This window comes from Erythrolamprus reginae, chromosome 7 (genome assembly GCF_031021105.1).
Source record: "Erythrolamprus reginae isolate rEryReg1 chromosome 7, rEryReg1.hap1, whole genome shotgun sequence".
NCBI classification, from domain to species: Eukaryota; Metazoa; Chordata; class Lepidosauria; order Squamata; family Dipsadidae; genus Erythrolamprus; species Erythrolamprus reginae.
In genome coordinates, this window is record NC_091956.1 from 24,574,688 (window position 1) to 24,593,946 (window position 19,259).

The 19,259-nt window shown below is 39.3% G+C and overlaps 1 protein-coding gene across 3 annotated transcripts in view; it reads right to left on the bottom strand.

Moving 5' to 3' along the window:
• Window positions 1-6,828: 6,828 nt before the first annotated feature.
• Window positions 6,829-19,259, bottom strand: part of CLOCK (clock circadian regulator) — a 66,017-nt gene continuing 53,586 nt past the window's right edge. For 2 of the 3 annotated variants that reach the window (XM_070757207.1, XM_070757208.1), the window contains 5 exons: window positions 18,925-19,083; window positions 14,652-14,858; window positions 13,529-13,734; window positions 11,008-11,290; window positions 6,829-8,251 (listed from right to left, as the gene is read on the bottom strand). In XM_070757207.1, coding sequence (XP_070613308.1) covers window positions 8,069-8,251; window positions 11,008-11,290; window positions 13,529-13,734; window positions 14,652-14,858; window positions 18,925-19,083 — 1,038 coding nt within the window. In that variant the 3' untranslated portion in view covers window positions 6,829-8,068. The remainder of the gene's footprint in view (window positions 8,252-11,007; window positions 11,291-13,528; window positions 13,735-14,651; window positions 14,859-18,924; window positions 19,084-19,259) is intronic. The other variant, XM_070757209.1, reaches the window with a different exon arrangement.

Here is a 19,259-nt window from a genome sequence, read left to right on the forward strand (position 1 = left end):
TTAGTTATAACATTTGACAAATCGTTGCTTTAATGTAATTAGTGGATCTAGCCAGTGTCTGAGGCATGTTACATAAAGTATGGCACTTCACTGTCACAATATGGGGGAACCCCTTTCCGAAATTTAAGTTTTATTCCTAACCAATATTGCAAAAAGAAAACTGAGATAAAATCAATGAAATGGGAGTGTTCCCAATTACCCCTCCTTTTTGCCTTCTGAAACTTTCATAAAGCTGATTTTTTTACTGCTTTTATTCTCATTTTTCTCAAGTATGATATTCTTCTAGTTAAGCTTAATGTGTACAGGTGTATAATTTCTGGATGATTCTGAAAAGGGGTTAATAAGCTCAGTTTTCACTAATTTCCAGTGTAGGTGTTATTCCTAAAAGAGGGAAGAAAAACTCTTCACTGTTTTTCAGTAGTTTAATCTTTTTTGTCACCATTTTACTGAGACTTTAAAAGCATTCTTGGATCTAAAAAGCCTTTCCTGCTGTGTGTAACATGCTTTGTGCAGTGTATTTGCTTTTGTATCGGTATGTCCTTATTTTTGCATCATCCCTTTCAGAGCTCTTCTGTCTTCCATCTTTAAACCAATAGTATCTAGCGGAAGTTGTAAAGTGTTGTAAACCCCTGAGTCCCCAATCCATTGATACAATTCAAAGTGTTGGTTATGACCTATAAAGCCCTTCATGGCACCGGACCAGAATATCTGCGAGACCGCCTTCTGCCACATGAATCCCAGCAGCCGGTTAGGTCCCACAGAGTTGGCCTTCTCTGGGTCCCGTCGACTAAACAATGTCGGCTGGTGGGACCCAGGGGAAGAGCCTTCTCTGTGGCGGGCCCAACCCTCTGGAACCAGCTTCCCCCGGAGATTAAGACTGCCCCCACCCTCCTTGCCTTTCGTAAACTTGTTAAAACCCACCTTTGTTGTCAGGCATGGGGGAATTGAGACATCTCCCCCAGGTCTATATAGTTTATGCATGGTATGTTTGTGTGTATGTCTGGTTTTTTAAATAAGGGTTTTTAGATATTTTTAAATATTAGATTTGTTGTACATTGTTTTTTTGTTATTGCTGTGAGCCGCCCCGAGTCTGCAGAGAGGGGCGTCATACAAATATAATAATAATAATAATAATAATAATAATAATAATAATAATAATAATAATAATTATTATTATTATTATTATTATTATTATTATTTTGAAATTTCCTGATATTTCCCTGGCATTTCCCTGTAACTTGCAATCTAGCTAAGGCGTGGTAGTAGATGACATCATACCAAACGGCTAAGCCGTGGAGAAATATTGGTAGCCGTGGAAGCAAGTTGTTGCCACAGTTAGATTCATTTTTGCTTGACTCTACCAGGCAGCGCAATCCGTTTTTTGGTTTTTTTTTTACATATTTCCCTGACTTTTAAACATTTTAATATAGTTTGTGAAGCATTTTGATCAGGACTTAAAAAAATTTCATGATAGTCCTTCCGATCTGCTTTACTCGTCTTAAAAGTTGCCCAGGTTGAGAAACTGTCCTAGGTTATTAGAACAAATACTGTAATGCACAAAGAGCCACAACTAGCACCAGCCAAATCATGGGCACCGCTTGTACAGTGGTACCTCTACTCACAAACTTTTCTAGATAAGAACCGGGTATTCAAGATTTTTTTGCCTCTTCTCAAGAACCATTTTGCACTTACAAACCCGAGCCTCCGAAACTGTAACCGGAAAAGGCAGGGAGAAGCCTCTTGGGGGCCTCTCTAGGAATCTCCTGGGAGGAAACAGGGCCGGAAGAGGGGGGGGGAGAAGCCTCTGTGGGGCCTCTCTAGGAATCTCCTGGGAGGAAACAGGGCCAGAAAAGGGGGGGAGAATCCTCCATGGGGCCTCTCTAGGAATCTCCTGGGAGGAAACAGGGCCTCCACCCTTGGTTTCCCCAATCGCATGCATTATTTTCTTTTACATTGATTCCTATGGAAAAACTGCTTCTTCTTACAAACCTTTCTACTTAAGAACCTGGTCACGGAACGAATTAAGTTCGTAAGTAGAGGTACCACTGTATTTGCAATTGTTTCATCGCCCTCCACCCCCACTCAATTCTTTCTGACTGATGTTGTTGTTGAAGAAAAGTAACGGTACAGATACCAAATCAGCAAGAACAAATATTCAAGCCGGAAACATGATCAAAACCTTAAATGCTACAAAGCAGAAATTTCAAATGTTACTTTTATTCAGTTAAAAACTGACACTTGGTAATGATCACATGAACACTAAGGATCCATATATCTACAGTTCCTGATGTCAGATCATGAAAAAATCACACAGGCTTCCTACATATACAAATCTAATGCCAAATTTTAAAAATGCACAACCAAGACAATGGAAATCAACACTGAAAAGTATCCAATTAGACAATTTTAAAAATAAATACTTTTTAAGAATAAAAAACACTTTCAAAGCAGCTGTATCTTTAAGAACATACCCCACCCCATCCCACCCCAAAGTCTTCCATAGATTTTGATGATTGTCTACTAGTGCAGCACCTCAGTTAGAGCTGGGATTTGTATGTCAGGCAACACAGTATTTTGTTCATACACAGTGTTTCATTTTGCTTTGTTTGTGTGTTACTGGCAGGTACAATACCTTTAAGCAATACGGCCGATCATGCTGCTGGCAAATACCCATGCAGATGAGAAAGCATGAAGCGTAGCAACATAGAGACTGTAAAGTACTTGTTTATTAAAGACAGGAATGTAGTGTTAAAAAAATATGTATCAATAAACTATTCAGTTTCATAAGCAACCAAATTATGTTTTTAAAAATGTCTCTCAAAGCTTGTCTCATTCACTGACTGTTCAACATTCAACTTCAAACAATTGTATACATTTGAAAATATCTCCATTTTTTTAATATGGGGGCTGGAGGAGAAGAAAGCACGTCCCCTCTTCCAAATCAAATTGGCTCCCTCTAGGCCGCCTTGTCTCATCAAATCAACAATGCATTTCCGACAATTGATGTAGGAGTTTGACACGCATGCCGACATCATATGACACAGTAACATAAGTAAAAAAAAAAACACCACACGTACACCTACAAACATACACAACAAAAATGGGTGCTCACTAAAAATACAAACTATACTTGTGACTGAAGCAGTCTACTAAAGGCCACATCTGTAAACCCTCTACACATTTAATCCTAAGGACCACTTAGAATTACATGAAAGCCTCCTGTTGATAATTCTCTGGCAATTGTGCAACATTTATTTATTTAAAAAAATCAGTTCTGAAAAAGCTCAGGTATATATCTATTATCCGTATAAAGCCAACCAATACATGTCTGCATAATCACACATTTAGACTTAAGCCTAAATGTAAAGAAACATTTTCCAGCAATGCCTCTTTTTGACAATAGTCTACATTCTGACTCCACCCCTTTTCCTTCTGTGAACAGTCCCATTGCCTAAATAAATTGTATTTCAAATAAAGTGCTTATATTTGCACACATTTTAGCCTACCTAATTTAATATCATGCTCAAGTATTACAGGAGAGTGATCACCATTTGCAGGACACTTCCCACTTTAAAAATATTTCATTATTTCGTATCCCACCCTAAGTGCAGTTACCCCTATCCGGAGGTGGGCTGCTAGCTGGAACGCTAAATTGGGCTCGCCGCTGTGGCTCGTTGGTGCTTGCGGGGCTAGCGCGATTTTGCTTCTGCACCTGTGGAGTTAACAAGGTCGCGCATGGAGCCGCAGGTGTGCCCGTGTTTCAGCATGCGCGGAAGCAAAAACATCTTGCAGAAACACGGGCGCACCTGCGGCTCCATGCACGATTTTGTTATCTCCACAGATGCAGAAGCAAAATCGCACTGGCCCTGTAACGACTCATGAGCTATGGCGGCGAGCCCAATTTAGCGTTTCAGCTGGAGCCCACCCTGCCCCTATCTCCTCACAATCCGAGTGACTCTAGCCACAGTGATTGTTAACCAGGATGACCTTTTCAACAGATTCTTAAGCAACTAACATGGTTTTATCTGACAGCTTTGGACTTGTGTGGATGTTCGGTCATTTTTATCCTTGACAACTGGCGGCAGGCAGGAAGTCTTACAGATTGTGAGAGATTATGGAATAATTCATTGCCCCAGTGAGTAAATGTCTACATAAAAATAATGGAAGGCATATGGAGAGTGCTGACTATATTCTCTTTAATATGTGTAGAAATATAGTATATATGTATATATCTATGTATATATTAAATATAATATCAAAAATATTTATACGATTCCCTCTAGGATTCGCAGAAGCTCATCTTGGAGTCTTCCTTCCCCCCCAACCCCACAAACCTAAGCAAACCTAAGCCCCCCCCCTTTCTTTAAGCAGCACTTTGTCAGGCTTCCTACCCTTACTCAACTGTTGTTTCGGCACAGAGGTTGGCCACTCCCAATAACTACTTCGAAACCTCTCTTCAACTGCACGGTTGAGATTCAATGGCAAAACAATTGGCTTTTGCCCAAACAAGTTTTCCCTTCTTTTTTTTTAAAGAAAAAGAAGAGAGAATGGGAATGGAAGCAAAATGTTCCGGTTCCCGCCCTTCACGCTACCTGACCTCCCTGAAAAAAGGGCCCCAAAATTGCACTGCCAAAAACTGGCTGCAAAATGAATGCATTTTTGGCACTGTCTCAGAGTTGGATGGTGGGAAGGGAACCTGCCTCCCAGAGGTCTCCCCTTCCCCTCGTCCCACTCAAACCCTGCCTCTACAAAGGCCAACCCATGTCTCCATGCCAACGGAAGGCCTCCTGCGGCTCACCGGCAGGTAAGGGAGCTGTACTGTGGTCCCGGACCCTGTACAGGTTACCCCACCCCTGCTTTAGGTTAAGTGCAATACCCATAACGTCAACTCTCAACTCCTCCTGCCCACTCCCACCCACCCAACTCCACCCCTATTTGGCCATGCTAAATTACAGATGGTGGAATAACCACACTTACAAACGGTTTCCGAGATCAAAAATTAGCCTTCAGAAACATCAGAATTGTCCTTAAGAGAAAAAGCTGAACCTTTCTGCTGTTTAGGGCACACTGACACTCCCATGGAAGCAAAAGATCTTCAGCCAGAAAATAAACGTAAATGCCAACATACCTTCTAAAAAAATATTTTTGTTTCATTGAAGTATGTCTGGAGTGCTGTAGACAAAATAAAATATTTAGTATTTTTTAAAACTTTCTTGCTACTTTTCTTCCATTAGTTTACCTTTTATATAACCTCCAAATTACATGTCACATCTACTAATAATGTAATTGTGTTCTTTCTCAAAAAAAAATTACATGGAACATCTATACCAAATAAACTCTGCATTCTTAGGCTAAAACCCTTCTCTATGAAGCAATCCCAAAGCCCTCCCAATGTTCTTATTTAATGCTATGATACTCTAAATAGCTTCAAGCCCAACTAGACAATCATTTTCTACGTACAAAGATCTTCGTTCAATACAGCCAGGCTTGAGATTATAACAAACAAGTTACGGCAGAACAGAGTTATTTGCAATTAAACTCGTAGAACTATTTCCACATTTCTTATGTGTGCAGATCAACATGCTACATAGTTTCCTATGTAAGCTACCTACTGGTTTCCAGTATTTGCCAAGAGGGAATAGGATTAATCCAATTCTTTGGTTCTTTAAAAATAAATCTTAAAAATTTGATTATAGTACAAGCTATTAAACTGTTGAATGATGCATGGGGGTGGGGGGGATGGAACCATATAAGGCTACAGCAATGAAAAAAAAACTTGAAGGAGCCATTCACATATCATATTAAACCATATGCCTGCCTTGGTAACAAACTTGCTCAAGCGTATCCACTGGTGTGGTCATAAATGCAGCTATAGTCAACCCACATTGTGGGCAGTCCAAGAATGTTTCCCAGAAAAACTAAGAAATAAAGCCATGAGTGGCATTTAAACAAATTATGGCTTCATTCTCTGATTTCTTCAAGACAGATGAAAGCAGAATCTTACATATGAATGTTATGCTCAATTTTATCTGCCACTTAGAAAATAGCCAGCAGATGTACAAGGGCACATTTACAGCTAAGATAGGCTGATGGTTTAGCACGATACCTGAATAGCATCCAACTTAACCTTAGGATAAAGATTTGGTATTTTCTACCAAGATGTTGCTTTGTCCAACCAGCACTACATTCTTTGCGGCTTTCACTATAACTTTGGTTACATTAATAAAGCTCCTCTTTATTACCCAATCTTTCTTGATTCAGACGTTCCATTTTTTTTTCTTTTAGATACCCAATTAATAAGTCTTTTCAAACTTATTTTGCTCTGCAGACATGGATTTTAAAACTAGTACCATAAAATATATTAAACATTTTAAAAAATCTGTACAGAATTTAAGTTGGATCTTTTTATTATCTTTATGAAGTGAATTTGTCATCTGAAGTCATTAATACAATGTTATCCTTTTGTGTCTTATTTAGGTATTCCACCTCATTTCAGATAACTCAATTTAAATTGCTTTACAAGTTAGTTGTATTGTTACTCACATACATGTTTTGGTATAAATTTAGAAAACAAATTAGATGCGTAATTTCAAATTGTGAAATGGGAGTAATTAAACTGCAGCTATCTCCTTACTGAATGGTTGAGGAGAGTGCAGCATTTAAAAAAACGTTTCAATTCTCCATTTGTACAGTTTTAAAAATACTTATATGTACAACTACAATAGTTAGCTAGGAAGCATGTTTTGTCAGTGAACTAAAGCTTCAAATGTGATAATAAATTCAAGATAATATAATTCAGTATGTTTAGCACTGCTACCTGAATCAAAATCAAGGCACTGTGAAGGTTTTATTATTTGTTCTGCTTCAAATGACCCTGAATTGTCTCTGATTAAATAAAGGTTAACATTTTACAGGAGAATAAAAAGATTCCAACAAATTCCGAAATCACATTTCCCACGGCAGAGAAGTTAAAAAGTGCCTACAATTATTAAATTTAAATATATTTTGTGCAAATTATTCCTATATTTGAGTCATTTGTGAAAATTATGTTCATATTTTAAACCATATGTTTTACATAAATATTTGCAACTATGTTATTATATCAAAAGACAGCTTTGGGGAATCAAAATTCCAAACCATCAAAAACAGAGCAGTGCAAATTCCTATTTTTTTTTCAAAAAAAAAAAATATCATGAAATGATACATGACAAATGGTATTTATGAAATTGAATGCCTTGAACCCCCACAGTTCAAAGAGTTTCATCAATAATTTAACTTGCAAAAATTTCCACAAACCTGAACACATTATCACCTCATGGAACAAACTGGACATTACATATAAACCACAAACAGGAGATTGTGCCCACATTACAGATGAGAATCAATGATCGTGCAGGTTACAGATTCCACAATGGAGAAGACAAAAACAGGTATAAAACAGATGAAAACAGTAGTTTGAACATTTGGGGAAATTTTGGTGGGGGGAAACATATTCAAACCAAGTTCCATGCATCATATAAAATATCCTGCTCTCTCGCTTTTTACCAGACATATACACAGTATTTTACAGTATCTGTACAATGAAGATAGATCCCATTTAATATTTTGAAAATATTTACTGTCCTATAATATGAAAAAAAAATAACTTTGCTTTGGAGCATAATTGCAGGCATACTTAAATAGCTGTAGCAACAGCATGTCCATCATAACACTTAATCTGAGCAAACTTAATTGTAAGAATCTTTTTCAATCCACTGAACATTTTGACTTTGATCTGGACAAATTCACTCATGGCCTTTGGAGAAAAGCCAAACACAGAAACCAGAGCAATTACATTCCTGACAAAAGTCACCCTGTCCCTGTTCTGTCCTCTTGTCCAGCTTTACACCTACTGGAACTCCCATAGCACTTTGTATAGTTTTCTTCAGCAGATACATTCCAGACAGTTAAAATAATTTCAACACTGTGCATTGCAAAGTTCCGTCAACTCCTATCTCACCGTCTCCAGTGCAATTACAAACAGAGCGGTTCCCCTGCCAGTTTTGCTCCCGGGAGCAAAGCCCCCAGACTATTGGGGTGGCACTTTAGAAGCCTCCGTCATGCTGTCAGCTCTGTGCCGTGGCATTTGCGGTTGCTGTGGCTGTGGCTGAGACTGCTGGTGATGCGACTGGGCAAAAGTGCTTTGTTGTAGTGGGAAAGCAGCAGAGAGAATCAGTTGGGTCGACTGATTTCCATGAAGTAATCTGGATGTCTACAAACACACAAACGAAAAGAGGGGGGTTAAACTGGCAGAACTCAAAGCACATTACCTAACAACATCACATTATGACCCTATACTGTAACTGCAACTTATTTATTATAAAGAGGGAAAGGGGGAATTGTGTGGACACATCTCTTTTCCCTATGTGTCCAATTAGTGTATATCCCACAATATATAATTGGAGCCTGTTTGGTCTAGTGGTTAAGGCACCAGGCTAGAAGTCAAGACATAGTCCTAGTATGAAACCCAGCTGGGTGATTTTCTCAGCCGAACCCACTTCACAGAGTCTTTCTTTCTTTCTCTCTTTCTTTCCTTCCTTTTTCTTTCTTTCTTTGCTTCCTTCCTTTTTCTTTCTCTTTCTTTCTTTCCTTCCTTTTTCTTTCTTTCTTTCCTTCTTTCCTTCCTTCCTTTCTTTCTCTCTCTCTTAATTTGGAGCACTAAACAGATGAGTTATATGCCATGGCACAAGCTCTTTTTAAAATATTGTTTTAAAATCAAGGTTGTATGTTTTTGTGAAACTATATTTTTTGCTTTCTTCCTACTGCCATTAACAAGAAGGTACCCTCTTCAATTCTGGATTTTTCTTGCCTCTTTATGTTGTAATTGGACCATAAATAAACATTTACTCATGCCTCTTACTACCAAAGGAATGCATATACAGACATAGGCAAGTAATTACATATTGGCAAAAACAAAAAAGATTATTTAAAGTTTTAAGCAACAGTTTTAACTGTAAATCAGAAGAATGCCTGAGAGGTGCTCTCTGCAGGCATTTGCCTTTAGTGAAAAAATGCAATATATACATACAGTATATAATATATGCAATATATATACAGTGATACCTCATCTTACAAACTTAATTGGTTCCGGGACGAGGTTTGTAAGATGAAAAGTTTGTAAGATGAAACAATGTTTCCCATAGGAATCAATGGAAAAGCGATTAATGCGTGCAAGCCCAAAACTCCCCTTTTGCCAGCCGAAGCGCCTGTTTTTGTGCTGCTGGGATTCCCCTGAGGCTCCCCTCCATGGGAAACCCCACCTCCGGACTTCGGTGTTTTTGTGATGCAGCAGGGGAATCCCAGCAGGGGAATCCCAGCAGTGCAAAAATAGGTGCTTCGCTGGCAACGGAAGTCTGAAGGTGAGGTTTCCCAGCGAGGGGAGCCTCAGCGAAATTACAGCATCACAAAAACATGGAAGTCCTTGAAACCCCATCTCCGGACTTCCGTGTGCCCGTTTTTGCGCTGCTGGGATTCCCCTGCAGTATCGCAAAAACATGGAAGTCCGGAGGTGGTATTTCCCATGGAGGGGAGCCTCAGGAGAATCCCAGCAGTGCAAAAACGGGCACTTCACCGGCAACAGAAGTCCGGAGGCGGGGCATCCCAGTGGCGGTGGCTTGGGTTTGTAAGGTGAAAATAGTTTGGAAGAAGAGGCAAAAAAATCTTAAACCCCAGGTTTGTATCTCGAAAATTTTGTATGACGAGGGCTTTGTAAGACAAGATATCACTGTACTTGAAAACCTGAAACTTGAAAAAGCACTCCAAATCAACACAGACTGTGGAAACTTCACACTAGACTTCCAGCATCTTGCAGTGTGTGCCTCTCCATTCTTCCTCTATACTCTGGATCCTTGGTTTCTAAATGAGGTGCAAAAGTTTCCACAGTCTGTGTTGATTTGGAGAGCCATGTCATCTGCTGATGTTGGTCCACTGTGCTTCATTAAGTCCAGGGTCAAGGCAGCTGTCTACCAAGAGATGATAGAGCGCTCCATGCTTCCTTCTGCAATCAAGCTTTTATGGGGATGCTGACTTCAGTTTTCCAGCAGGATCTGACACCTGCCCACAAAAGCACCAAAACCTGGTTCAATGAGCATGGTATTACTGTGCTTGATTGGCCAGCAAAGTCGCCTGACCTGAACCCCATAGTGAATGGGGCATTGCCAAGAGAAAGTTGAGAGACATGAGACTGAACAATGTTGAAGCATCCTGGTCTTCCATAACACCTCAGCAATGCCACGGGCTGATAGCTTCCATACCACACTGCATTGAGGCAGTAACTGCTGTAAAAGGGGCCCAAACCAAGTACTGAGTACATATTCTTGTTTATGCTTTTCAGAGTCTGATATTGTTTTATGTACAATCCTTGTTTTAATGATCACATGTAATATTCTAATTTTCTGAGATGGTGGATTTGGGGTTTTCATGAGCTGTATCCCATAATCATCACAATTGTGACAAATCCTGGCTTGAACTTTCTTGCCTTGCATGTAATGAGTCTCTCTCATATATTACATTTCACTTTTTAAGTTGCATTACTAAAATAAATGAACTTTTGCACGATATTCTAATTTTTTGAGTCTCGCCTGTAAAGCCAGCCAAATGCCTTGCCTGAATATCTGAACTTAAACTATTTAAAAATACAGTTTTCAAGAACAGAACCTAGTATTTTGGGCAATTCTTAATATATGCCCTGCATTATATACTTTGAAAGGTTTGTACTGTACATCTAAGCACATAACACCCAAGCACCAAAGTTGTAAAGCACGATTCTACAAAGTTCTTTGAAGATATCACTAATATGATGGGTTTTTTTTTTTCAATCTTGGCATCTCTAAGATGTATGGGACTTCAACAGATGGCTGTGGGATTCTGGGAGTTGAAGTTCAAATGTCATACCTTACTAAGGTTGAAAAACACTGCTCTAGTTTAATTGAATTGGGGGTTCAGAGAACTGGTTCCTTCTGGTTTCACCTGTAAAAACTGTTGAGGATGCTGAGTCAGCTGAGCCTGAGCTGGAGGTTGAACTGAACCAAGTTGGTGCTGGGTCTGCTCCTGTTGTTGCTGCTGTTGGTGCTGCTGCTGTTCCTGTTGCTGTGGTATTGATAATGTCTGTGGTTGCTGTTGCTGTTGCGTAGCAAAAGTCGGATAAGCAGTCACCACCTGCCCCATAAACATGGTACTTGGTACCATTACTGTTCCACATGCTACAGGTGCAGTCACTAATTTTGTCACAAGCTGTTGGCCTTGGGAAAATCTGTGAAAGCAAATAAGTATCAGTTGTACCTCCTAGGTACTTTAAATTGACTTAATGTGAACTATACTGCTCAAAAAAAATAAAGAGAACACTCAAATAACACATCCTAGATCTGAATGAATGAAATATTCTCATTGAATACTTTGTTCAATGTGCAAAGCAGCATGTGAAATTGATTGTGAATTAGTGTTGCTTTCTAAGTGGACAGTTTGATTTCACAAAAGTTTGATTTACTTGGAGTTATATTGTGTTGTTTAAGTGTTCCCTTTATTTTTTTGAGCAGTGTATATTTGGCTTGGACTGCCAGTAAGTTTCATACAAAATGGTGGCCCTGTTGGGACAGAACAAATGCCCAATGGATCCAACTTTATGAGCTAGATCCTGCCGGATAGGCTCTTACTTTATCAGCAATCTTTTAATACAGTTAGGTTTACCCGAATATATTTTCACTTAGCTAACTGTTGGTTTTTTAAAAAAAATTATATGCTGAAAATATATACAGTACCTGCATTACAAATCAGTATATTCACCAGCTAAGAGACATAGCTTCCTCTTGGGAAGTGTAATTTAAAAGTTTGGTGTCAAAAAAAGGCCTCTCCCGCTTCTTTTTAGACAAATTACTTCAAGAAAGGCAATATCAGTCATGAAGGCAATCTATTATCATCACCAGATATTTACAGAAAATGGCATCCAGTTGAATAGAATAGAACAGAACAGAATAGAATTTTATTTGCCAAGTGTGATTGGATACACAAGAAATTTGTCTTGGTGCATATGCTCTCAGCGTACATAAAAGAAAAAGAGACAAAAAGATGTTGCCTTAACAAATCAGGAAGGGCCAACCTGAAGCTAGAGTCTCCGAACATTCTGTCCCCAGAATGATTCCCCAGATAAATAATTTTTGTGATTCCTCTGACCGCGATTGTTGAAAAGTGGCAGCATGACATTTTTGTTTGTTTTGCTTTATTAGACGAGGGATAGCTCTTTGAGTTGACAGCATAAAAACCGTAGGAAATCTTAAAATGAGCTTAATAAGCTTTTTTTTAAAAATCCCAACTTTAAAGATAGAAAAAAACAAGAAAAAATATCCTATATTTGCACTCAAATATGACACATCTACCTATGATGCATGCATTATCACTTTACCCATGCTGGCTCTCCCTTTCCCAAGAAAAATCAAGTGCTGCAGCAGCAGAACTCCAGAAAATTGTCCTCACACATATCATTTTCAAGTTAGTCTGTTTTGTTTCCTAATTTATTAAACTAGTTTTCTCATTTAATTCTTCTAGTTTTCTCTTCATAACAAAGAAAACTTTTCCCAGCAAAGATTAAAGAGAACTATCATATATATTACCCTGTTTCCCCGAAAATAGGACAGCATCTTATATTAATTTTTGCTCCCAAAGATGTGCTAGGTATTATTTTCAGGGGATGTCTTATTTTTTTTCAATGAAGAAGAATTTACATTTATTGCTGAACAAAAAAAATGAACATTTATTATATTATTATTATTATTTATTACTTATTAGATTTATATGCCGCCCCTCTCCGTAGACTTGGGGCGGCTCACAACAATAACAAGAACAATGTAAAAAACAAATCTAATAATTTTAAAAAACACTAAAAACCCCATTATTAAAAGCAAGCACACACACAAACATTCCATGTATAAACTGTATAGGGCCGGGGGAGATGTGTCAGTTCCCCCATGCCTGACGACAAAGATGGGTCTTAAGAGCTTTGCGAAAGGCATATACTGTATATACTGTACAGTAGTTATCATCACAAACTGGCATAACCAGACAAACTGAATCCTATCAAGAATTTCTCACTACTATCGTACCATTATTTCCATATACAACAATTAACGGTATGGTACATTTACGGTTTGAACAGAAACAAAACGTCTCCTATGTCTTATTTTTGGGGCATGCCTTATATTAGGCAATTCTACGAAACCTGTCCTATGTCTTACTTTGGGGGGTGACTTATTTTCGAGGAAACGGGGTAGTCTCCAGTGAAGGGCTACCAAAATTTTTACTACCACGCTGTGGGCGTGGCTTATGCAGGATGCCCTGCATTTTCTTTCAACATCTTTCAGTGCAAATTGGGTGCTCTGGGGTGCAGCTCCATTTTCGTTACCCCACTGCGTTCCCCCTCATCCGGGGAGTAGCCCACCCCTGCTAGTCTCCTTAACTTTCCAATTAGGCAGTACAATCCTGCCAGATTCACACTCACCTGATTTGCCTATCCTGGGCAAATGTGGTGATGGCAGCATTCTGGTTATTGGTCTGCTGTAGAGTTGAAGGAAGCTGGACTACATTTCCTGGAGCCGGCTGGGAAATTACCATAGTGTTGTATAATGGGGCTGATAGCGTGTTCTGGCCTTGGGTGCTTAGAGAAGTCTGTTGACTATGCCCACTGAGAATGTTTTGTTGATTATGCTGCAGAAATAAATATATTTGGTCAAGCAATTATTCAGCTTCATTCAACAAATGTGAACTCTCACTATTCCAATAGAAAGGAACAGTAGTCTAAATTAAAGTGTTAACTATGAGCCAATTATGGTACAAATACCTTTTCTGAACTTAGCTGTGACTATAAACATGATAGCACTAGTAATGTAGATCTTATGATGAAAGTGCTAACCAGCTAGGAATCTGATTCGGAAAAGAATGGGAATTAAAATAAGATGAAAGCGTATTTCTACAATTTTAATCAAAAGAATGGAAGATACTGTTTATTAAATATCTAAGGATCATGTAAGATACTTATCTGAGGGAGCAATTCACATTACTGCATGCTCCCCAGGCAATTTTCCAAAAGTTGGTTTTGGCTCATGAGTTACACTTTTCCTGCCCTGTAAGTATTTCCTCCTTATGCAAAGAAGTCAGTTTCTTCTTGAAGACATGTGCTGGCAGAATAAATGCTGCTCAGGAAGCACTCTGGTGACAGGATATCACACAGATGCAAGAGATATTTGTGACACATAAATAGATTTCATTTCCAGGAAGTTGTTTCAGAGCATACAGAAACTCAAAGAGGATCAAATTCCATAATGGCAGATTTCAAGAAAAAAAAGTGGGCTGTTTTAAAGAGTTGCACAAATATGACAAATTTACTTCACCCCTATGCTCCAAATCGCTATTTTGGAACTGAATCTGAAACATTAACCCAATGTTTCCCAACCTTGGTGACTTTTAGATGGGTGGACTTCAATTCCCTGAATTCCCTACCCAATGTTGCTGGCTGAAGAATTCTGGGAGTTGAAGTCCACCCATCTAAAAGTCACCAAGGTTGGGAAACATTGCATTACACAACTCTGCAAAACGTCACCGTATGGCTGAATCCTATCTACTACCTGTGCTGTGGTACTTTGCAGAGATTGTTGCTGCATCATGTGCTGAGAACCAGTGTGTCCGCTGTTCATGCCACCTTGGATCTGGTTGGTCTGAACAACCTGGCCTTGCATGCTTATTGGTGTGATCTGTTGAATAGTTGATGCGTTTCCAGAAGCTAGCTGTACAGACCCAAAGTTTAACCCCGGAGTAGATTGCTGCAAGAACATCTTTTGAAAGAAACATAGGCCATATCAATGCTTAAAATACTACCAACAATTATATGATCATCACATGATTATTTTGTATACTAACATTGTTTATGAGAAATTAAATGTATCCAATCAATATATTTGGAAATAAGTACAGTGGTACCTCTACTTAAGAACACCTCTACTTAAGAACTTTTCTAGATAAGAACCGGGTGTTCAAGATTTTTTTGCCTCTACTTAAGAACCACTTTCTACTTAAGAACCTGCGCCCGGAAAAATTTCCCAGGAAATTTGAGAATGGCACGAAGGCCCGGCCAGTTTCCTGCCATTCCCCATTTAATCCTGACCATCTTGGGCTTTTCTGGGCTGCCAGAGTAGCCTTTCGGTGGCGCTTAAGGAAGCTTTGAGAGCCAAGAGCGAACGGAGCGTTTTCCTTTGTCTGGGCGTTTGGAGAGGGAATAAACCACTTCACTGTGGTGACTCCCTCGCGCTGTGTCCCATACACCCGGCACAAAGTTGCCTCCCGGAGAGTCTGGGTGTGGAAAGGCAAAAGGGGGTGCTTCGTCCCGGCCAGATCAACTCGGCTTCAGTCAAACCGAGGAGTCATCATAGTGAAGGAAAGGCACCGGCTACAAAGTGAGCGAGCGAGAGCCCTTCAGCATGGGAAGGAAGAGGCAGCAGGTAACAGCAGTAGCAGCAGCAGCCTTTCAGTCAAAGAAGCGGGAGGTTCTCCCCTCTCGCCCGCCTGGATTTGTCTCTCTGGCGCAGTGTATGGGAGGCAGCCTCGCGCCGTGTGTATAGGAGATACAAGCTCCTTCTCACCACCTCAGAGTCCCTCTTTTTTTTTAAGCCTTAATGTTTTGGGTTTTTTGATTCCCCTCACCTCACCTTCTTCCTTTGGCAGCGACTGTCCTCCTCTTCTTCCTCCTCCTCCTCCCACCCAAATTCCAAGCTTTTACTTCTTTCCTAATGGGTTTGCATGCATTACAGTAATACCCCGGTTATTGCGTCCCCAACCATTGCGAACAGGGTAATTTGCGATTTTTCAACCCGGAAGTCAAAACACCATCTGCGCATGCGTGCCCTTTTTTCTATGGGCACGCATGCGTAGATGGCGCCCGGCAGATCAGCTGCTGGGCGGCTTCCCTGGGTCTTCCCCCTCTTGCTGGCGGGAGGGCGAGCAGCGGGCATCAGCAAGGAGTTTCCCCACCGCCCACGCAAACTCCTCGCTGCCGCCCGCCCTTCGCCCACCCACACCGTTCATTCTCGCCGCTTTGGAGCTGAGTCCTGAAGCGAATTCGCTTCAGGACTCAGCTCCAAAGCGGCGAGAGCGAGAGCGGACAAACCGTTCGCTGGCGCTAGCTCTTGCCGCTTTGGAGCTGAGTCCTGAAGCGAATTCGCTTCAGGACTCAGCTCCAAAGCGGCGAGAGGGAGCGCGGACAAACCGTTCGCTGGCGCTAGCTCTCGCCGCTTTGGAGCTGAGTCCTGAAGCGAATTCGCTTCAGGACTCAGCTCCAAAGCGGCGAGAGCGAGCGCGGACAAGCCGTTCGCTGGCGCTAGCTCTCGCCGCTTTGGAGCTGAGTCCTGAAGCGAATTCGCTTCAGGACTCAGCTCCAAAGCGGCGAGAGCGAGCGCCAGCGAACGGCCTGCCTGCCCGCTAGCGAGGAGCCGAAGATTGGGGGCGGCGCGGCTGTTTTAAAACGTCGCCACTGGCATGGGGGGCTTGCCAGCACCCCCCGGACCCCCAACCCGGGTTTGGGGGGCTGCTAGGAAGCCCCCCATGCCGGCGGCGACGTTTTAAAACAGCCGCGCCGCCCCCAATCTTCGGCTCCTTGCTAGCGCTGCGGAAGTAAAAACACCATCTGCACATGCGCAGATGGTGTTTTTACTTCCGCAGCGCTACTTCGCGAAAACCCGCTCGTTGCGGGGGGTCCTGGAACGGAACCCTCGCAACGAGCGGGGGATCACTGTATTTGCTTTTACATTGATTCCTATGGGAAAAATTGCTTCTACTTAAGAACGTTTCTACTTAAGAACCTGATCACGGAACGAATTAAGTTCTTAAGTAGAGGTATCACTGTATAATATTTAGTTCGACTGAGCTTGCTTTTAAGCAAACGCATAAATCATAAAATCCCTAACAGCATATATTGTAAATCAGCATATCTTTCTATTTATTTTTTCTAACCTAATGTCCTAGGTTATTTATTGGCTATGTGCAATACATTTTAAGGGCAATATATTGAAGAAAGCTTGTGTAATATAACTTTTAAGAAAGTTAATATTTGTAAATCACTCCTACAAATAGTCCTTGTTTAGCAACTGATTCATTTAGAGACTATCTGTAGTTACACCAGCAATGAAAATTAATTTTATGAGTAATCCTCCTCACTTTTATGATGTTTGCAGGTCTATAGAGCAAAGAAAAGCTAAAATAAAATAGAAGACTTTCAGAGGAAGAAATGTTGCACTGAAAATGGCTCTGTGAAAAGCAGAGCCAACAACCATGATGAAAAACAAAGAGACAGTAAATAGAACAGCTGTTTAGACAAAGAGAAGATTTGAAATTACCCAGAGGTACCCCAAACAGTGGCTCATCTCAAGGAGACCAAAAAGCAGCACTCTCTTAGGTTTTGAGAACTGGGATGTGAATGAATAGCCATTTTGCTCAAACTGCAGTTGGACCCTTTAAAAGGACACTACTTTATCATACTCCACTTTCTAATCACATTTGGAAATTGCTTATTAACTATTTTTCAGCTATCAGAAACCTTGGCTTAATAAATATGAAAACTCTGGCTAAGTCTATCATTAATTCTTTAATGAAAGAATAACTAAAAGCTTAAGAACTTTAAAAAATTGAAATAAACAGAAAAAAAAAATTAAGATTTTGATTTTATAAAGTGATAAACTAAGAGTCCAGATAAATCTGAAATAAAATATTGGAATTAATTATAAAAATTCTTCCCATTGAAAAGTCAAGTTGTTCTGAACATAAAAGAGACAAAGAATTTGATTAAAAGAGAAGGATACATAAAATATAACAACACTGGAAAAATTGAAACTTAATATTGACAATCTAAATAGCAATGTTTGCTTATATGGATAGATTGTATCAAAAAGTTATTTTGGAAGAAATGACAAAAGAGGAATAAACTCACAAGACAGAGATAGATACAGAGTTGAAAATGGATTTACAAATGATAGGCTACAAGAAAGACATAGAAAAAGATGGACGTACAAAAGAAATTGGCTTATTCTTTAACAATAAAAAAAAGAATTTCAAATAATAAATCAAGGGAGTGATCTGGCTAATTATTTTATATTCATTTTACAAAACAGAATTGTTAAAATTTGGAAGAATCTAGGGAGAAAGAGTTAGAAAGAAAAAAAGTTCTACAAATGGATTAAAAATTAAGACTGCTAGAAGTAAAAGAATGAAATATTAAGATTGTTTCTTTGATTAAGATTAAAATAGTTATGTTATTTCCTTAATGGCCTGTATCTGATACTACAACCAAAGTGATGTTTCTTTATGGATTTGTTTATAGATAAGACATTAGATAAACAGATCCAATTGATCGTAAATTAAGAAGTGAAAATGTAATAAAATTGTTTATACTTGCAATGAAGATTGGAAATTACTTCTTTAGATATTTTTTCTTTACCAAATTCTTACAGTTCTTATACTTTTTTCTATTTCATCTGTTTACTTTTGCTTTCTATTTTTTCTTTATTTTACTTTGCATTAATTTTTAACTAATTTTTTAAAAAAGAAATCTGAATTGAAATCAGGAAATTGCGACGTTTCACTTAAGGATCAAGGTGCAGGTCCCAATTGTAGCCGCTAAATGAGAACTATCTTTAATATTAATTATCCAATTAATTAATATAAATAGAATTGACTCTGATATTTGTGAAAATGTTTCTGAACAACTGAATTATCAAAACATAAGTATCTTTATAATGAAATTTTGTAGATAAAATATTAGCCGATAGAAATATAAATACAATTTTCATTTGTTGAAATCAAATCTCATTTTTACATACTACCTATATTCCTATCTAATTAGTTCACGCTAACCTGGAGACCCTGTCCATGGACCAACTGGAGTTGTTCTTGAATTTTTCGCAGTTCCTCTTGCTGGCGATGGATGTTTGCTTCTATCATTCGTGTTCTTTGCTCCAATTGGTCCTTTAAATGTTGCATAGCTCCTAATTGAGCAGAAAACTGAAGCATTGGCTACAAAGCAGAATTTTTTATAAAAGATCTGAATCAGTAATCAATATGTTATAAAAAAAGTATCCGACTACAACATAAGCACCTTTCTGTTAGTTACATGCACATTGAAATCAATTTAACCAGCTAAAGTATTTATCAATGAACACAGCATAAAACAACAACAAAAATTTCCAACA